Source organism: Eucyclogobius newberryi, unplaced genomic scaffold (assembly GCF_026437365.1).
Source record: "Eucyclogobius newberryi isolate DKJ021-1_F unplaced genomic scaffold, fEucNew1.0.hap1 SCAF_1, whole genome shotgun sequence".
In the NCBI taxonomy this organism is placed as follows: Eukaryota; Metazoa; Chordata; class Actinopteri; order Gobiiformes; family Gobiidae; genus Eucyclogobius; species Eucyclogobius newberryi.
The window spans coordinates 8,148,819-8,165,872 of record NW_027315723.1 but is presented as its reverse complement, the minus strand read 5'-3'; the positions used below and the strand labels follow the sequence as shown (position 1 = coordinate 8,165,872).

Genomic DNA, 17,054 nt, shown 5'->3' with positions numbered 1-17,054 from the left:
GGAGAGAACATGCAGGTGTTCAGTATAAACACATGTACAGGGGAGAGAACATGCAGGTGTTCAGTATAAACACATGTACAGGGGAGAGAACATGCAGGTGTTCAATATAAACAAATGTACAAAATAGAAAACCAGAGCAAAACATTTTTGAAATATTTTTATTGATACGCACCACAGAGCAAACAAACATCCAATAACAGTGATGGCATGTATAGTGTATATATATATATATATATATATATATATATATATATATATATATATATATATATATATATATACTGAATGTATGGTCCAGTGAGTCCCATGTGTTTTTCTTTTACAATCAACAGATGAAATACTGTTTCGATTGTGTAACGTTATATTTATGACTAAGTAAGAGAATTTAATAGTGACAATTAGGTGTTAATTAGATGTGAACTGGGTCCACGCGGTAAAACAGCACCTGGGTTTATCTGGCACATACATATTGTACCAGCCGCTTCATATGAACTGTGGAAAAACACAACAACACGTGGTGGAGATAATACAAATAATAGGATGTTGCTTAAAACTCTTCGGAGCGTTGCATTCTCACAGTCCCGTGTGTGGTGTAGGTGATTGCGGAGGAGTCGTCCGTGCGCCTGGAGCTGCAGATGGCTCTGGACTCCAAGGACAGTGACATAGAACAGCTCCGGTGCCAGATCTCCACCCTCAGTGTCCACTCCATGGACTCCACCAGCAGCAGCACCGACCTGGACACCACCACAGAGGGCTATCCAGGTGAATCTAACGCGCCATGTACACAACCAAATGTATATATACTGGGTACACTGGTTTCCCGATGGAACATGCGCAATGGACTGGCTCGAGGATGGAACCTTTACCCTTTGGGGACATTCAAGTCTTACAGGCAAAATCAAAAAGAACCAAGGATGAAAGCGAAAATAAGTGGTGACATTTGCAGTAGAATAATTTATCCCCGAGTGCCAGATGGAAGATAATGAGTCGTTACAAAAGCGCGCGTTGTGTAAGAGAAATGGAGAAAAGGAAGTACAGAACACTCACAGGAAAATGATCCCTAATGTACTTTTACATGTGTATTTAGTGCTTTCTTTGTCACTGTGGAGCAGAAGATCAGACGCATTTGCTTTATACAATATAAATGCACAGGGCCGTATCAGAGGAGTGGCCTACTCTGGCTGCAGTGTGGGGCCTCGTCAGCGGGGGGCCTCAAAGAGGGTGTGGCAATTTACCATGTCCCAAGTATAAACCAATTACAAATCAAACACATGGTTGGCAGGTCATTCAAAGTGTTGCCTGTAAAACTTCTAAAATAAAATATATATTCCTGGCCCTAAAATGCACCAGAATAAAGAGAATTGGTGTGATTTTCTCAAATTTAAAACATAAAGAAAACAAAGGGGAATAATGTGAATGCAAAAAGAAACAAAATAACTCTGTGGATTTCATGGATGTTATAAATGACAAAGTAAAAACAACAAAGTCCAAGAATTGCATTTTCTCTCTTCTGTCATGTCTGCAATTCTTTATCACCTCTTCTCACCTGTTCTTCTGCTCCCTCACTCCTCTCCTCCTTTGGTTTCTCCCTCCTACTCCTTCTCCTCTTGTTTTCCTCCTCCTCCTCTCTCCTCCTCCTCCCCCTCTCTCCTCCCCCCTCTCTCCTTCTCCTCCCTCTCTCCTCCCTCCCTCTCTTCTCCTCCTCCCCTCTCTCCTCCCCCCTCCCTCTCTCCTCCTCTCCTCCTCTCTCCTCCTCCCCCTCTCCTCCTCCTCCTCTCCCCCTCTCTCCTCCTCTCCCCCCTCTCTCCTCCCCCCCTCTCTCCTCCTCCCCCCTCCCTCTCCTCCTCCTCCCTCTCTCCTCCTCCCCCTCTCCTCCTCCTCCTCTCCCCCCCTCTCCTCCTCCCCCCTCTCCTCCTCTCCGCCTCTCTCCTCTCCCCCTCTCTCCTCCCTCCCTCTCTTCTCCTCCTCCCCTCTCTCCTCCTCTCCTCCTCTCTCCTCCTCCCCCCTCTCTCCTCCTCCTCTCCCCCCTCTCTCCTCCCCCCTCTCTCCTCCTCCCCCTCTCCTCCTCCTCCTCTCCCCCTCTCTCCTCCTCCCCCCCTCTCTCCTCCTCTCCCCCCTCTCTCCTCCCCCCCTCTCTCCTCCTCTCCCACCTCTCTCCTGCCTCCCTCTCTCCTCCTCCCCCCTCTCTCCTCCTTCCCCTCTCTCCTCCCCCCTCTCCTCCGATCCCCTCTCCGCCGCTCTCCTCCTCTCCCCCCTCTCTCCTTCTCCCCCCTCTCTCCTCCCTCCCTCTCTCCTCCCCCCCTCTCCTCCTCTCCCCCTCTCTCCTCCTCCCCCCCTCCCTCTCCTCCTCTCCCCCTCTCTCCTCCTCTCCCCCTCTCTCCTCCTCCCCCCCTCCCTCTCCCCCTCTCTCCTCCTCCCCCCCTCCCTCTCCTCCTCCTCCCTCTCTCCTCCTCCCCCCCTCCCTCTCCTCCTCCTCCCTCTCTCCTCCTCCCCCCCTCCCTCTCCTCCTCTCCCCCTCTCTCCTCCTCCCCCCCTCCCTCTCCTCCTCTCCCCCTCTCTCCTCCTCCCCCCCTCCCTCTCCTCCTCTCCCCCTCTCTCCTCCTCCCCCCCTCCCTCTCCTCCTCTCCCCCTCTCTCCTCCTCCCCCCCTCCCTCTCCTCCTCCTCCCTCTCTCCTTCTCCCTGCTCAGTGCGCATCACCCAGTCCCACACGTCAGAGTCCATGTTCCTGTACCAGCGCACGCATAAGTCCGTGTGCGTAGACACGCGCCCGGATCTGCGCCAGGTCCGGCCCCCTCGCTCTTTCCTCTGCCCCAACTCTGACTCCAGTGAGGACGAGGGAGAGCGCCCCCTAGCTCTCCCGTGCCGCCAGCCCCCCCCTCAGCCTGTAGAGCCGGGCGGCGCAGAAGGTGATCCTGCATGGAGTGACTGGCTCTAGACTCGCTAACGTTTGGAACGAGGCTCGGTTCTGTTTGCTGTGCTAATGTTGTCCTCGTATGATCGAATCTAACTGAGTAACAAGACATTGGGCTCAATTAATCGTATAATAAATTATCAAAATAATATTACTCAAGAAATGTAGGTCAAGAAATGACTCAAAAGAGAGTAAATGGTATTTGGGAAACTACTGCTCAAGCAAGAGTAACTTTAACTATCTGAACTTGAAGTATTTTGATTTATAATATGAAGTTTGACTGAACATTAAATATATACATTTATATTAAAAAAAAACGTAGAAAAAGACAAGATGAACAAATTGTGCTTTATACAACTTAATTCAACGTTAAACTAATTAAGTTTTGTATTAAAGACCGGTCAAAAAAGCCACAAAACTCAGTACTACAATACAAACTAGTACTATTTTTCATTTCCGTCACACTTTCAGTACATTCCCCACCGCTGCTCCACTGGGCCCCTCTTGTGTTACGTGTTCACACTTGTCGTTTTATTGGACCTAAATTGAACCCATTTTGTCCTGATGTGTTCTTGGGTGGGTCCTGTTCCACTTCCTGTTTAGTCCTGATCTAGTCCTGGTTTAGTTTCATTTTTAGTTCCAATGTTGATGTGGTGAATGTGTGAATAATCAAATAACTACGTCTCCATATTCAAACAGGAAACAGGACTAAATGTGTTAACAATTGCACACACATCACAGCAAAACAGGGACTTAACCGGCATTAAACCGGGACTAAACCAGGACTAAACCGGGACTAAACCGGGACTAAACCAGGTTTAAACCAGGACTAAACCGGGACTAAACCAGGACTAAACCGGGACTAAACCGGGACTAAACCAGGACTAAACCGGGTCTAAACCGGGACTAAACCGGGTCTAAACCGGGTCTAAACCGGGACTAAACCGGGACTAAACCAGGACCAAACCAGGACCAAACCAGGACTAAACCGGGTCTAAACCGGGACTAAACCGGGTCTAAACCGGGACTAAATCGGGACTAAACCAGGACCAAACCAGGACCAAACCAGGCCCAAACCAGGACTAAACCAGGACTAAATCGGGACTAAACCAGGACCAAACCAGGACCAAACCAGGACTAAACCGGGACTAAATCGGGACTAAACCAGGACAAAACCAGGACCAAACCAGGACCAAACCAGGACCAAACCGGGACTAAACCGGGACTAAACCAGGACTAAACCAGGACTAAACCAGGTCTAAACCGGGACTAAACCGGGACTAAACCGGGACTAAACCGGGTCTAAACCGGGACTAAATCGGGACTAAACCAGGACCAAACCAGGACCAAACCAGGACCAAACCAGGACCAAACCAGGACTAAACCAGGTCTAAACCAGGACTAAACCAGGTCTAAACCAGGTCTAAACCAGGACCAAACCAGGACCAAACCAGGACTAAACCAGGACTAAACCAGGACTAAACCAGGTCTAAACCAGGTCTAAACCAGGTCTAAACCAGGACTAAACCAGGACTAAACCAGGACTAAAACAGGAATAAACCAGGACTAAACAGGACTAAACCAGGACTAAACCAGGACCAAACCAGGACAAAGCCAAGACTAGTACAAGACCAAATCCAGTCTAAATCAGGACAAATACTGGCCTCAAACCAGTACTACCAGGACAATGGAACGCACCAGTCTAAAACCAGTCTTGGAGCTAATACTGTAGCACATGACACAGATCCTGCTTCATTTTACACAAGTCTATAAATTATTACTAATAAATAAATATGAACTAAATATAATGAACACAAAGTCAGTGGCACATTATCTCCAGAAGACAGCCGCACCCCCGTCACTCGCTTCTTTGACCAGACTTGATCCTGGTCCGGTCCCGGTCCAGTCCTAATCCTGTGCGCGCTGGCTCCTCTAATCCTCTGCTCTCTGCACACACCACGCTGCTGGAGTCTTCTGGATTTAACATTGGTTCTCCTTCAGACACATCACAAACACATTAATAGGTTGCTGCCAATTCCTTCTTCCGCTTTGGATTATACTGTGTTGTTTTGTTCTTTGGTTTATTTACAAGGGGAAGCTTTGCCGTCTGCTGGAGGTGGGAACATTCAGAGGGTTAAACGTTCCAAACAAACCATGGCACATACTTCATGATCTATATCGATACCAAGACTTGATGGAGATTTTGTTGCCGCACAATGAAAACTAAAACCTACAATTTCAACTCAAAATTAGTTTTTATTAGCGGTTGGACGTTAGTTTTGATTTATATCAGGTTGAAATGTCCTAATTCTGCCTAGTTCAGTGTCAACGCTTGATTAAATACCCAGTGATTTCTATTTAGTACTGATTTGAATGATTATTTGTTCTTTTTTTAAACTCCTCATGGCACCAATGTTGGATATGTTCAGTGCATTCACATGACACAATCAATCAATCAATCAATCAATCAATCGACTTGTATTTATCTCCAAGGGGCAGTTTAAATCCACAGATAAAAAAGGTGTGGTCGTTAAATCTTGTGCCAGGGCAACTATTTTATATTGTAGAGACATTTCTAATTCACTTTCTAACCGTTAAAAAAGCGCCTGTCTACATTTACCTAACAGCATTTGAGAGCCTCACTCAGCCGTGTTCTGAGTGCGTAGTGTTGGATTTGCAGTGATTAACCTCAGCATGTGTCGGCCTGAGTGACAGCCGCCCACTCCCTCCGAGCGCTGCAGACTCACAGAAATGCCACGTGTTTGAAATGTCACTAAGCCTTCATCATTCACTCCACGCCAGCTCTGCACAGCTACAACTTTTCTTTACATCCATACATACACTTTTTAAAAAAACATATATAATTATGCTTTTTCGTTTCACTATCTGTGCTTTTATACTTTGATTGTTTTTACATTATTTGCCTATAGGCTGAGATTCCGTCTTACTTTTCTTGTGTGTGTCCTCTTGATCTATCATGTACCTTTTTTGTTTTACGGTGATACTTTTGTGCAGATTCCAGACTGGAGGGCTGGATTGCACTGCCCACTAAGAACACTAAGCGTTACGGCTGGGACAAGAAGGTAAAAGCCAGTGCTATGATGAATATTCATGGGTAAAATATGGATTATTTATGTATGTGTGTGTTTTCAGTATGTGGTGGTGAGCAGTAAGAAGGTCCTCTTCTACCACAGTGTGGAGGACCGGGAGCAGGCCAACCCCTTCATGACCCTGGACATCGAGTGAGTGTTACACAGAACGTTTACCCTGGACAAACTCATATGAATGTGAATGTGCCATCACAGAAACGCTCGGGCTTTAAGGCCTTAGTTATTTTATTACTTGGATTACGGATCCGCCGCACTTGAATTATTGATTTCTACAATATGAATAAAATAAATTATTACACTTTTTTTTTCACAAAGTACCGCCGAAAACACAAAATAGCATTAAATTAAATGTAAAAAGCGGTATTAAGTCAAAAGATAAGAGCACTTGAAGCAATTTCTCGCCAAACTCCTGCGGGAGTCATTTATTTTGGAAAGCATTGTTGTGACGGAGCGGCGGCGTCCAGTGCACGGTCCCGGCGAGAGCGCGTGCGCCCGCTTCCCTACTGCTGCGCGCCTTTATGTCGCAAATACACATTTTAAACCCGTTTACCACATTTTCTTCAGCGTGTTTTGGCGCGACTGGGTGGGTGGGGGAGGGTGCACACTTAAGCGTCAGTTCTGTCTGTCTAAAACACGCTAAATCTACTGTTACACGCTCCTCTGCGCCGCGTCTCCACCCCCCCTCTCCTCCTGTGGTGCGTTTTGGGCAAACCCGGAAGAAAACATCTTTTGAAATTGTTGAAACAAACAACTCTTTCTACTTCAGGAAGGCTCCGCCCAATGGGCGGGACTTACCACAGAACAGTATTAATATCGGAGTTCTCGATCTAAATTCTTTTATTGACAATGACTCTTGGATGAGAGTCGAAACGTCTATTTTTTCTAACTGAGTCCAGATGACTACAACTGAAGCTTTTTCTACTACTATCTTTTGAAATTGAAATTATATTTATGTTTCGTCCGCCTGTGCAATATATTTCATTTAAAAATCCGTAAACCAAGTAATAAAATAACTGCGACCTAAGTGCAATTTGTAAAAAAATATAAAAAACCAAAACAACTCTGAAGGAATTCCACTTTTGAACAGCTGAGGGTGTATTTCTTGTGCACTTTTCTACACCACCATGGTCAGTGTTCAGGTCACCTCCTGTATGACAATGAGGATGTACTCATGCTGTTAAAGTCAGGCCTTCTCCCTGTGCACTGCCTGGGCCTGTCCTGTCTGCTGTGGTGGGACAGAATCTGCCTGTGGATGAGTAGATCACAGGCTCAAACCTCAGAAGACGGTTGAGTCACTGGGTACTAACACTTCAACTAGTCTAGAAGAAAAACAAGCACTACCCTTGATATTCTAACATGGCATATCTTCAAAACAACATTCAGGATATTAACAATTTATGGCCCATCTCTAAACATACAGTCCTATCTTTACATTTCTGGCACGTGATTGGTTCAGTCTATTTGAGTGGTTCAACAGGAGCCCGACCAGATGGATTTGAAGAGATGGTGTAACTACACTTCGATGAATCCTTTCTGACAGGTTAAAGCTGCTACAGAACTCTCAACAATCCATCTTCCATCAAGTCCGCTCATTCATGTTGGAATACTTAAGGCTCTGTGTGTTTTTCCTAGAGGTATATTTTCATGTTCTGTTTTTGTAATGTTTTGTGTGACCAAAACGAACGCCTTTCTTTAGAAGTGGGACTAAAGAAAATACGCCAGACTCCTTTCTGACAATGCCTGAGCTCTCCTCACTCCGCTGATCTCTGTTGCAGTAAACTGTTCCACGTGCGTCCTGTCACTCAGACGGATGTGTACCGCGCGGATGCCCGAGAAATACCCCGAATATTCCAGGTACATATATCTGCTAACAGGAGCCACTCAGCCTCCTCATTACATCCTCCTTCACATCCTTTTACTGTCAGCTCTTTGGGATGTGATTTGAGTACTGAAATGTCTAGATAATGTAGTAGTAGTAATAATAGTAGTGGAAGTAGTGCATATTTTCTCACTCAAAGTACTATATTTGGTCTTGTCAAGGCGAAACAAGAACTTACCCCAGTATAAATCAGGTACTTCTAATTCTTCTGTGGCATAAATGAACCCTCCTGTTAGACACTCCTGAGCAAGAAGTCTCAGATCCGGGGGAAATAAAGAAGTTAATGGTAAAAAGTCTGAATGTATTTTCTTAAACTAAAGCTTTGTGTTCTCATCAGATCCTGTATGCTAACGAAGGCGAGAGTAAGCGTGACCAGGAGGCGTGTGTGGAGCCGGCGCCCTTCACCGAGCGGCCATCTTACATCGCCCACAAAGGGCATGAGTTCATCCCTACACTGTACCACTTCCCCTCCAGCTGTGAGGCCTGTGCCCGCCCTCTGTGGCACATGTTCAAGCCCCCACCTGCCCTCGAGTGCCGCCGCTGCCACTTTAAGTGCCACAAGGACCACATGGGCACTAAGGAGGATGGCATCCCGCCCTGCAAAGGTGAGCTGCGTGGATGAGGCCGGATGTGCTCTGAGCAGGACTTAGCCCACTCCTGTGACAGTAATGAGTGAATGAAGTGGGACAAAATGACTGCATGTTGAGGATTTTGTCATAAACTGATTTCTCTTCCTCTCCTCAGTGAACTACGACTTGTCCACAGCCAAAGAGCTGCTCCTGCTGGCCAGCTCTGCAGAGGAGCAGATGCGCTGGATCAGCCACCTGCTCAAGAGGATCCCCCGCAAATACCCCACCCTCAGCCCTCCTCCTGCTGCCCTGCCTCTTCCAGCTCCCTCCACCCCAGAGACCCAGCCCCGGGCCAGTCCTAGACCCTCTCCTAGAGCCTCTCCAAAGGACTCTAACAGGGCCTCTCCCAGGGCCTCTCCCAAGGTCTCTCCCAGGGCCTCCCCACGCATGTCCCACCGAGGGGCCATCAAGATCCAGGCCAGCAGCAGGACCACGCAGCAACAGCAGAACTCAGGCAAAACCAGGTGAGAGACAACACTCTCACAAACTAAGTCCAACACGATTAGCAGAGAGCGGAAGTTGGAACTTTTTCTTTGTCCATTCATCATCTTTTGCTTTTCTGGAGCTTCATATCATCACTTTTCTTTCTGTAAAAACTGTAAATGATTCCCACTAACCCTTATTATTGTAGGACTACTGTAGGGTTTGTTGCTGTGGGCGGGTGCTCTGATAGGCTTCGCCTCGGCTGCCTACATGACCCCTGTATGTCCCCTGTATAACCACTGTCCCCTGGCTCTCACTCCTGCAGCTCGGGGCCCATGCTGCGCATCATCCTGCACTGACCTCTGACCTCTCTGACCTCTTCACTTTCTAACGCCTTTCTCTGTGTAAGTAGAGCTGTCACTCCCTCTTCTGCCAACCCAACGTCATCTGATTTGAAATATACAGCAGTCGCATAAATATTCAAATCATATTAAGTACAATGTGATTATAATATAATCACATTGAGTATTCAGATTAGTCAGTTTGAGGTGGAGACACTGCAGATGATGTTTGTAGTCCAACTGCAGCACTTGACTGCAATCCAGCTCTTTACAAGAATCTACACTGTTCATCCATGATATATTAATTATGTTAAATGAATACAGATTCATGTAACTATAATTATAAGTCAAAGACACATTGCATTAATACAATAAACATAAGAAAATGAATACAAAATGAAGCAGATCAGGTTGGGTCTGCAGCTTGTGGTCATGTGTTTCTTCTTCACTGCTTGCTAACCATTCATGGCTTGTCTAATCCAGTGGTCCTCAACCTTTTTCTGTTGCAACCCCCAAAATGACTGAAAATGTATCTAGGTCTATATTCTTATATATATAATGAATATGTGTGTAAACCTTTTGGTGTTTTATTTAAGATAAGCATTAGGAAGTTAAAGGCTGACTAACTCTGATCTTATGGGCTTCTAGTGACCACTAAACATACTGTTTTACATGTTATTATTGATCATTACACTTAAATTACACAAATGTCATGAAAGAAATATTTTACATTCTTTAAAATGGGAAATGGTCTGACAATTCATGTGTGTGTGAAGGATTGTTCGATTTAACTCTGAGCGAGCCAAGTGGTCGTGTTTGAGCTGCAGCAGAGATGCAGAAATGTTGTGTCTCTGAATGTCTGTGGTTTAATCCCCTGCACTCACTCACGCCCCTCCACAGCGCCCCCCGGAGGCTGCAGCACCTGACTGTCCTTAAAAGTGTTAAATGTGGGTAAACTGGTGTTTTCAGAGTGCTGGATTTTGGCCTTCCTGGCTGGACTTGGGCTCTGGAGGAGGCTGATAGTGATGACGATGATTTCTTCTAAAGGAAATCTTAATATTTCCTGGTAACTGCTGGCATGGAGTATCTGTGTGCAGTTCAAAGCATGAAACTGTGTTTGCAGTTAGTTTGCAAAGTCAAGTGAAAGGCCGCAGTTATTTTATTTCTTGGTTTACGGATTTTTAAATGAAATATATTGAACAGGCGGGCGAAATATACACGCGCTCTTATCTTTTGACTTAATACCACTTTTTATATAATATTTTTTTATTTTAATAATTTGTTATATTTATATTGTAGAAATCAATCATCTAAGTGCGGCGGATCCGTAAACCAAGTAACAAAATAACTGTGGCCTAATAAAAAAATAAAAAAATGCTAATTTAAACCCCAAATAAAAACACCAGAACGACAAATTGAGGACATTCTGAGTTTAATAGCTGATGTTCCGGTGTGTTTGGTGATTCAGCGGACAGAGACTTTACCCCTGAACTAAAAGATGCTTGAGTCTAGATCTATTGACCAGCGCACGATGTGGTCAACAGTCCAAACACAGAGAAAATAATTGGCCTCTTGCATTAAGTCGTTACCATCCTGATTTACCAGCATGTGGGCGTGTCTTAAAAACATTCTGTGTTCGCAAAATACCACATTTATTTCCTGATGTCTTTTTTAAACTTTTTTTTTGCAGTTAACCCCGTCAGAAAACCGAGATGCAGCATTCTGGCTTTTGAAAAGATGAAACTTATGACAGCGAATGTGTTTGCTCAAAAAGGACATCTCCACCAGCTGCCTGTTGTCATGAGAACTGACTATATTTGGCATTTTAACAAGACAAGAGAAAGCAGCAGTTTTGTCATCATATTGCAAAGAACATGGGGAAATATATACATTTGTTTGCTTGTCATTTTGAAATGTTATCTTGAATTGAATCATATTAGCAGTGTGTACATTTGTATATGGGAAAAAGTGCCTATATATTTTTATGAACACAATAATGTAGACTGAGCAGTGTTACAGAATAGGATGTGAAATGTTGGACTGGATTCTGCACAGAACTCAAAATAGAAATATAGGGTATTTCTATTTGTATTGATTCAAATAAATTGTTAGTTTTGATGTGAAAATGTGTTTTTGGTTAAATGTGGAGTTTTTATCCTTACACAGCGTGTCTGCGGGCCTAGAGAAGGAGTGGTTTATAAGAAATATATCGATAAATATTATATAAAAGATGTATATCAATTCAATTTAAATTGTATTAAAAATGTTGATAACTTTGTATTATGTTTACACTTCACTGTGACTGGAGTTTAATGTAAGCAAATTAGTAAATCATAATTCCTATACATTTTTTAATGTATTTTTCAGAATAAGAAGCATAAGTAACTGCTGGAGACAGACAATTTTATCCAATTACATTGTCGGATGAGGAGGAGGAGTTGTGTGTGTTTCTTTTTACAACCTTTGAAAAATCCCACTGAAATAGAGAAGGAGTTATAATGGTTTGATTTATGAATCTTTTAAAACAAATTCCCTCTAATCTTGCGCCTACATTGAGTAGTAGTGCCTCGATGTGTTAGAGAAACTTTTAGGTTGCTATATTAAAAGTGCTTACTGTGAAATATCCTCTGACCCAAATTGTGAATCCTGTTTCAAATCTGCAAACTATTTCACTTCCTTCTGTCCCCTTCACTGTGCCAAATACACCAGCACAATGTGAAAAAGAAAAGTTCATCTGGAAAAAAACGACATGTTTTGGATGGACTTTGAGGCAAATCTTAAAGTCTGAAGTCCTCAGTATTTTTGTGGTATTTACCTTATGTTTAAATGTAGGCCAAGAAAACTAAATCTCTGGCCTTGTCCCCTGCAGTGCACTTCAACCACTTCAACCTAGAGAAAGAGTCAGTTGTTTTCATCTGGACTCTGTTTTTATGAAAAAACGATACGTTTCGACTCTCATCCTGGAGCTGCTGCAGTGCTGCTGTGTTGATGGTCCAAGTCACATTCTTCCCCTTCCAATTCAATACAATTTGTTTTTGTAATGCCCAAAATCACAACAACGGCTGCCTCTGAGGGCGACAGTAAAAAACAGATTAAACAATGTCATTCGGGACGAGGGACGATGTTCCAAAGTCCTCTGTCCTTTGACCCTCCTTCTCAGCCAGGAAAAACTACAAAAAACCTCCTTGGGAAAAAGTAGAAACCTGGAGGAGTTCCACAGTGAAGGAGAGATCTGACTCTCACAGACGGACACGAGGGAGACAGTGGAGGTGGAGCCACTCAGGAGGAGAACCAGTTCTTCAGGAAGGAGAACCAGTTCTTCAGGAGGAAAACCAGTTCTTCAGTGTCGGGACAGTTTGAGCCCCCAGGACCAGAGTGTCCCTCCTCAGTGTCCTGCAGTCTGTGCATCACAGTCAGCGTCCAGGATAAAAGTTCAAAAATAAGATTAGGATAAAATGAGACATACCTGCTTGATTACTCAAATTTAGCATACAACAAATGTCCATTTATAGTAACACAATGTATACTACATGAACACAAGGTGGTTACTTTAAAGTGGACATAATATACTGCAGTTGTGTGGCTTTTTTGTCTTTTAAAGGTGACCTTGTGATTAGCATTTCACATTTTCTGATTTAAAATCATAATTTAAACATTCACTATGCACACTTCTGTTTTGATTGAAGTATTTGGTGTGCCCTCTGCAGTCAGTAAATGCAATGCAATGCTAATAGTGCCATGTGTTCATTGTGAACACAGTTTGACCACAGAGTGAGCCCAGTGATGGTTTATGGACTTATGGACCCAACTTTTATCTGTGACACAACAATCCAAAGTAAATTCAAACAGTGATTCGTGAGGACACAAGTTTGTAAAAAAAAACAAGTGTGAAAGAAGTAAAATACAACTCCAAGTATGTTTTTGATGAGGGAACAATATAACATGGTTAACATTTTGCTCAATATGTCCTCTTAGCCTTGCCCAAGTGTAATTGGGATTGAACCTCCAACCAAAGTGGCTGAACGGAGCAGCTATTGCCTCAAATGCAGCTTTAACTGTTACTGTTGATAGAAAAATGCTTAGTATTTCTGTCTCTCCCACTGACATGCTCTCCATCATTCCAGCCCTTCAGAATACCTCTATATTTATAGATTTGTCCCCTCTGCCGAGCAAACATGTCTGTTTACATGTTCTAATGTTGCATTTGTTGAATTATGTAAATTATGTAAATTGCGTACATTACTTGCTGACTCAGCGCTGCAGCTTCTTAATGTGTGGAATATGGGAATATGCAAACTGCACAGCCAACGTGCTTAAATGTTTAGGAGGTGAAACAGGTTTAAGTAAATATGTGGGTTGTGATGGGTAAGACTGTTGACTCTAGAATGAATGATTGAAAAGAGTTTGATCTCAGCTCAGGAGCAGATACAGTAGAACAGGAGCTGTGTCTGCGCCGCTGCAACAGTAAGTCTGTTTTGATCATTCTTACACGTTTCTTTACAACAAATCTAAATGTAGTTGTGCTTTCCTGACCTTACAGTCTTCCACCAAGAACAAACAGTAGAATCAGAAATTGTGATACAGTTTCACATCTGGTTTTATGTTGTAATACCTCGGCAAGAGAGCTTAAGTTACAGTTTGATTTGATTTTTCAATAAATGAAACTTTTTGAGTACATTTTGCAATTACAATCTGCTTGTACTTGTGTATCATTAGATAATAATAGAAGTTATTGAGTACACTAGTCCCAGCCGTTTCCTTTCTAAACCTACAAACACACATAACATCTGATCAGAGTTTAGTGAACACTTGGATTGTGGTTTCAAACTATTTAATTCAGACTTGAATCAACTTTTGTACCAAAGACTGATGCTAATAACACGAAGCAAAAAAAGTAACTAGTGCATTGAGTAGTATTATACTTAAGTACAAATTTGGCATCAGTACTTGTACAGTAATTGAGTATCTAGAAATGTAACTGTACCTTTACTTGGACAATAATACTGCTACTTGTACACTTGATTGAACGCGGCAGTTACAGTACATTTACACGGGGCAATATAATAAAGATGATCACATGTAACTCATAGTCTTTGGAAAGTATTTGAAAAAGAAAAAAAAACAACACACATTGTTGTCTCTTTCACAGTGACCTCCACCTGGCTCCTCCCCTGGCTCCTCCTCTCTCTGGTCCCTCTGTGCCGCCCTTGTCCCACTCACTGCCGCTGCTTCTCCCGCCGCGCTGAGGTGGTCTGCGACTCCACATCCTTGGACTCGTTCCCGTCGGACTCTCTGCCCAAAAACACCACCTTTCTGACCGTCCAGTTCACCAACATCACCACCATCACCGAGACCCACCTCAACCGTACGCCGCACCTGCAAGAGCTCCACCTCTTCAGCAACCAGATCCAAAGTCTGGGACCCAATCTCCTCCGGGGCCTCCCCAAGCTTCGGACGCTAGATCTTACCGAAAACAAACTCGCCGACTTACCGGCGAAAGTCTTCAGCCACGCACCGCTCCAAAGTCTGGTTTTGAAAAGTAACCAACTCAAAATCGTGAGTGATGATTGGTTGTCAGAGAATAGCACGTTGACGTGGTTAGACTTGTCCAAAAATCGTTTGACAGAAATCCCAGCCATCTTGTTTCGTAAAGCGCCAAATCTTGACAATCTCGATCTCCCGAACAACCTCCTGGAGAAGATCGTGGCAAAGTCGCTGGATGAGCTCACCAAATTGGAACGCCTAAACTTGCAAAACAACAAGATTAACTCTCTAGATTCTACCATTTTCCAGAAAAATCTAAATTTGACACATCTTTTTCTCTCTCGGAATAAACTTGAGAAACTTCCGCAGAATTTGTTTGTGAATTTGACACGTCTTCGTCATTTGTACTTGGAGGAAAATCACCTGCAGAGAGTGGTCCCAGGTCTGTTCGATTCGCTGGTTTCTCTGGATGAAGAAGGACTCGACCTCTCAGGAAATCCATGGTCCTGCGATGGTAAAATTGAGTATTTGTGGAGTTGGCTTAACAAAAACAAGAGCAAAGTCTTTCTTCCTGAAACAGTCACATGTGCCGCTCCGCCAGCTCTGATTGGACGATCGGTCATGTCCCTGACTCAAAGTGAAATCAAAATGGTGTCATGATGTAGCTAAGATGCTGTGGAAAGAATACATAGTGAAGTTTGGTGTTTTATAACGCCTTCTTTCAGCGACATACGGAAATATAATCCAATAAAGGCAATTGTTTGACTGGTTTTAAGATAACAAATCTAAACTTGTCGAAACTACGCAAATGTAAATAAATATCCTTAATTTGAGTAATTTCAACTGTGTTTTAAATTGTAATACATGTCATTTGTTTAGGTATTTTCATTTTGCTTTATAAGCTGACACAGGGGCTTGTGGTGTATTTTGAGACAAATCTATTCATGTTTTCTTTGTCATCAATTTGAATTATTTTTGTCACGTTTTTGTCTCGTTTCGGACGAGTGTAACCCTAGTTTAGGCCTGATGTAGTACTGGTTAAGATTTTGCTGCACTTGTGTAAATAATAAACCATAATCACACAATTCTCTGATACTTTAAGAAGATGTGAGTCTGATCACAGGTTGAATCCTCTAAAATGATGATGGGCGTGATTGACAGGTGGATTAGACAATCATGGACATGCATGGTCTGTCGTCAGTATCAAAACTGATTTACTAATTACAAAGAAATGTAGAAAGGGTAAACATATCACTACTGATTTAATAATGAGTGAAGTGTAAAATTATGTTATTCTGAGATGAGAGGTTTCATTTCATAATTGACCACTGAAATAAACAGACATGAGCATCCGACACCGGGCCGTAGGGAGCAAATACTGTTAGTTTTTAAGTAGACTGGATAATAACATTGTTGGCTAATACTCTCTCACCTCACAGCAAGAAGGTTCCAGGTTCCACTCCAGGGCTGGACTGGACCTTTCTGTTGGTGAAATAGCTGAAATCCTGACTAAGCCCAGCTCAAGATCAGGAGATGGGCACAGCACAGTGGCACTCACTGCTCCAGAGAGGTTTGGCATTGTATGATGGGTCAAATATAGAAGAAACATGGTCCCTTTACCTTTACCTTATTTAAAATAATGTACAGCCAACTCACCTACATCCGCAAATATGTTGCCCAGGTGCTGTGCTTTCCGCCCTTAAAAGACCAAATGTGCCTCAACACATCCATGGCCCAGCTTGACTGGTTCAGAATAGTAGTGCCCTTTTTATGGGTGGGTTTATACAGACCCCATACATAGTTAAGAAGCAAAATGTTATCTTAGTGGTACTTAGCATGAAAACTTTGAGAAGCCTTACAATAGTTTCTTTAGCTACATTATAGTCATGATGAATATATTTCCTCCTGTCCCTTGCTCATCTGGTTCAGGCGATCACAGCCTGCTGTTTTTGCCTCTCCACAAATCACTCCTCAACCCTCCATCATCCTCTCATTCCAACAACGGGTTAATAACCCTCATAAAAAACACGGAGTTGTATTTAGCTTCATTCTCGTGTGTTTCATTCATTTTCTCTAAGTTGTACAAAGTCAACCCAGAGTTATTATGATGTAACCAAATCATGTTTATTACAACTGCATGCTTGTATTAACATGTCAGGACATGCTAGCTTTTGTTTATTTCCCCATTGTAATTCCCTGCACACATGCTAACACCTCACAGTTATAAAGTTTTGTATGGTACATACATTATTTGACATTATGAAACATGAGATGCC

At 43.3% G+C, this 17,054-nt stretch overlaps 2 protein-coding genes across 8 annotated transcripts in view; both read left to right on the top strand.

The window, feature by feature from the left end:
- The window catches only part of LOC140370157 (rho-associated protein kinase 2-like), a 62,249-nt gene extending 50,939 nt beyond the window's left edge, over positions 1 to 11,310 (top strand). The window contains exons 27-36 of one of the 5 annotated variants that reach the window (XR_011928353.1): positions 597 to 762; positions 2,689 to 2,907; positions 5,928 to 5,995; positions 6,066 to 6,154; positions 7,798 to 7,876; positions 8,239 to 8,506; positions 8,646 to 8,994; positions 9,279 to 9,357; positions 10,264 to 10,360; positions 10,985 to 11,310. Coding sequence is in view for 4 of the 5 variants with exons in the window: in XM_072457213.1 (XP_072313314.1) it covers positions 597 to 762; positions 2,689 to 2,907; positions 5,928 to 5,995; positions 6,066 to 6,154; positions 7,798 to 7,876; positions 8,239 to 8,506; positions 8,646 to 8,994; positions 10,264 to 10,339 (1,314 nt within the window). In the remaining variant the exon portion in view is untranslated. The remainder of the gene's footprint in view (positions 1 to 596; positions 763 to 2,688; positions 2,908 to 5,927; positions 5,996 to 6,065; positions 6,155 to 7,797; positions 7,877 to 8,238; positions 8,507 to 8,645; positions 8,995 to 9,278; positions 9,358 to 10,263; positions 10,361 to 10,984) is intronic. The other 4 variants (XM_072457213.1, XM_072457332.1, XM_072457419.1 and 1 more) reach the window with 4 other exon arrangements.
- LOC140370580 (uncharacterized) overlaps positions 1 to 15,438 on the top strand; it is a 153,691-nt gene extending 138,253 nt beyond the window's left edge. The window contains exons 1-2 of one of the 3 annotated variants that reach the window (XM_072457799.1): positions 13,646 to 13,758; positions 14,444 to 15,438. In XM_072457799.1, coding sequence (XP_072313900.1) covers position 13,758; positions 14,444 to 15,438 — 996 coding nt within the window. In that variant the 5' untranslated portion in view covers positions 13,646 to 13,757. Of the gene's footprint in view, positions 1 to 13,645; positions 13,759 to 14,443 lie in introns of those variants that run through there. The other 2 variants (XM_072457953.1, XM_072457876.1) reach the window with 2 other exon arrangements.
- The last annotated feature ends 1,616 nt before the right edge of the window (positions 15,439 to 17,054 follow it).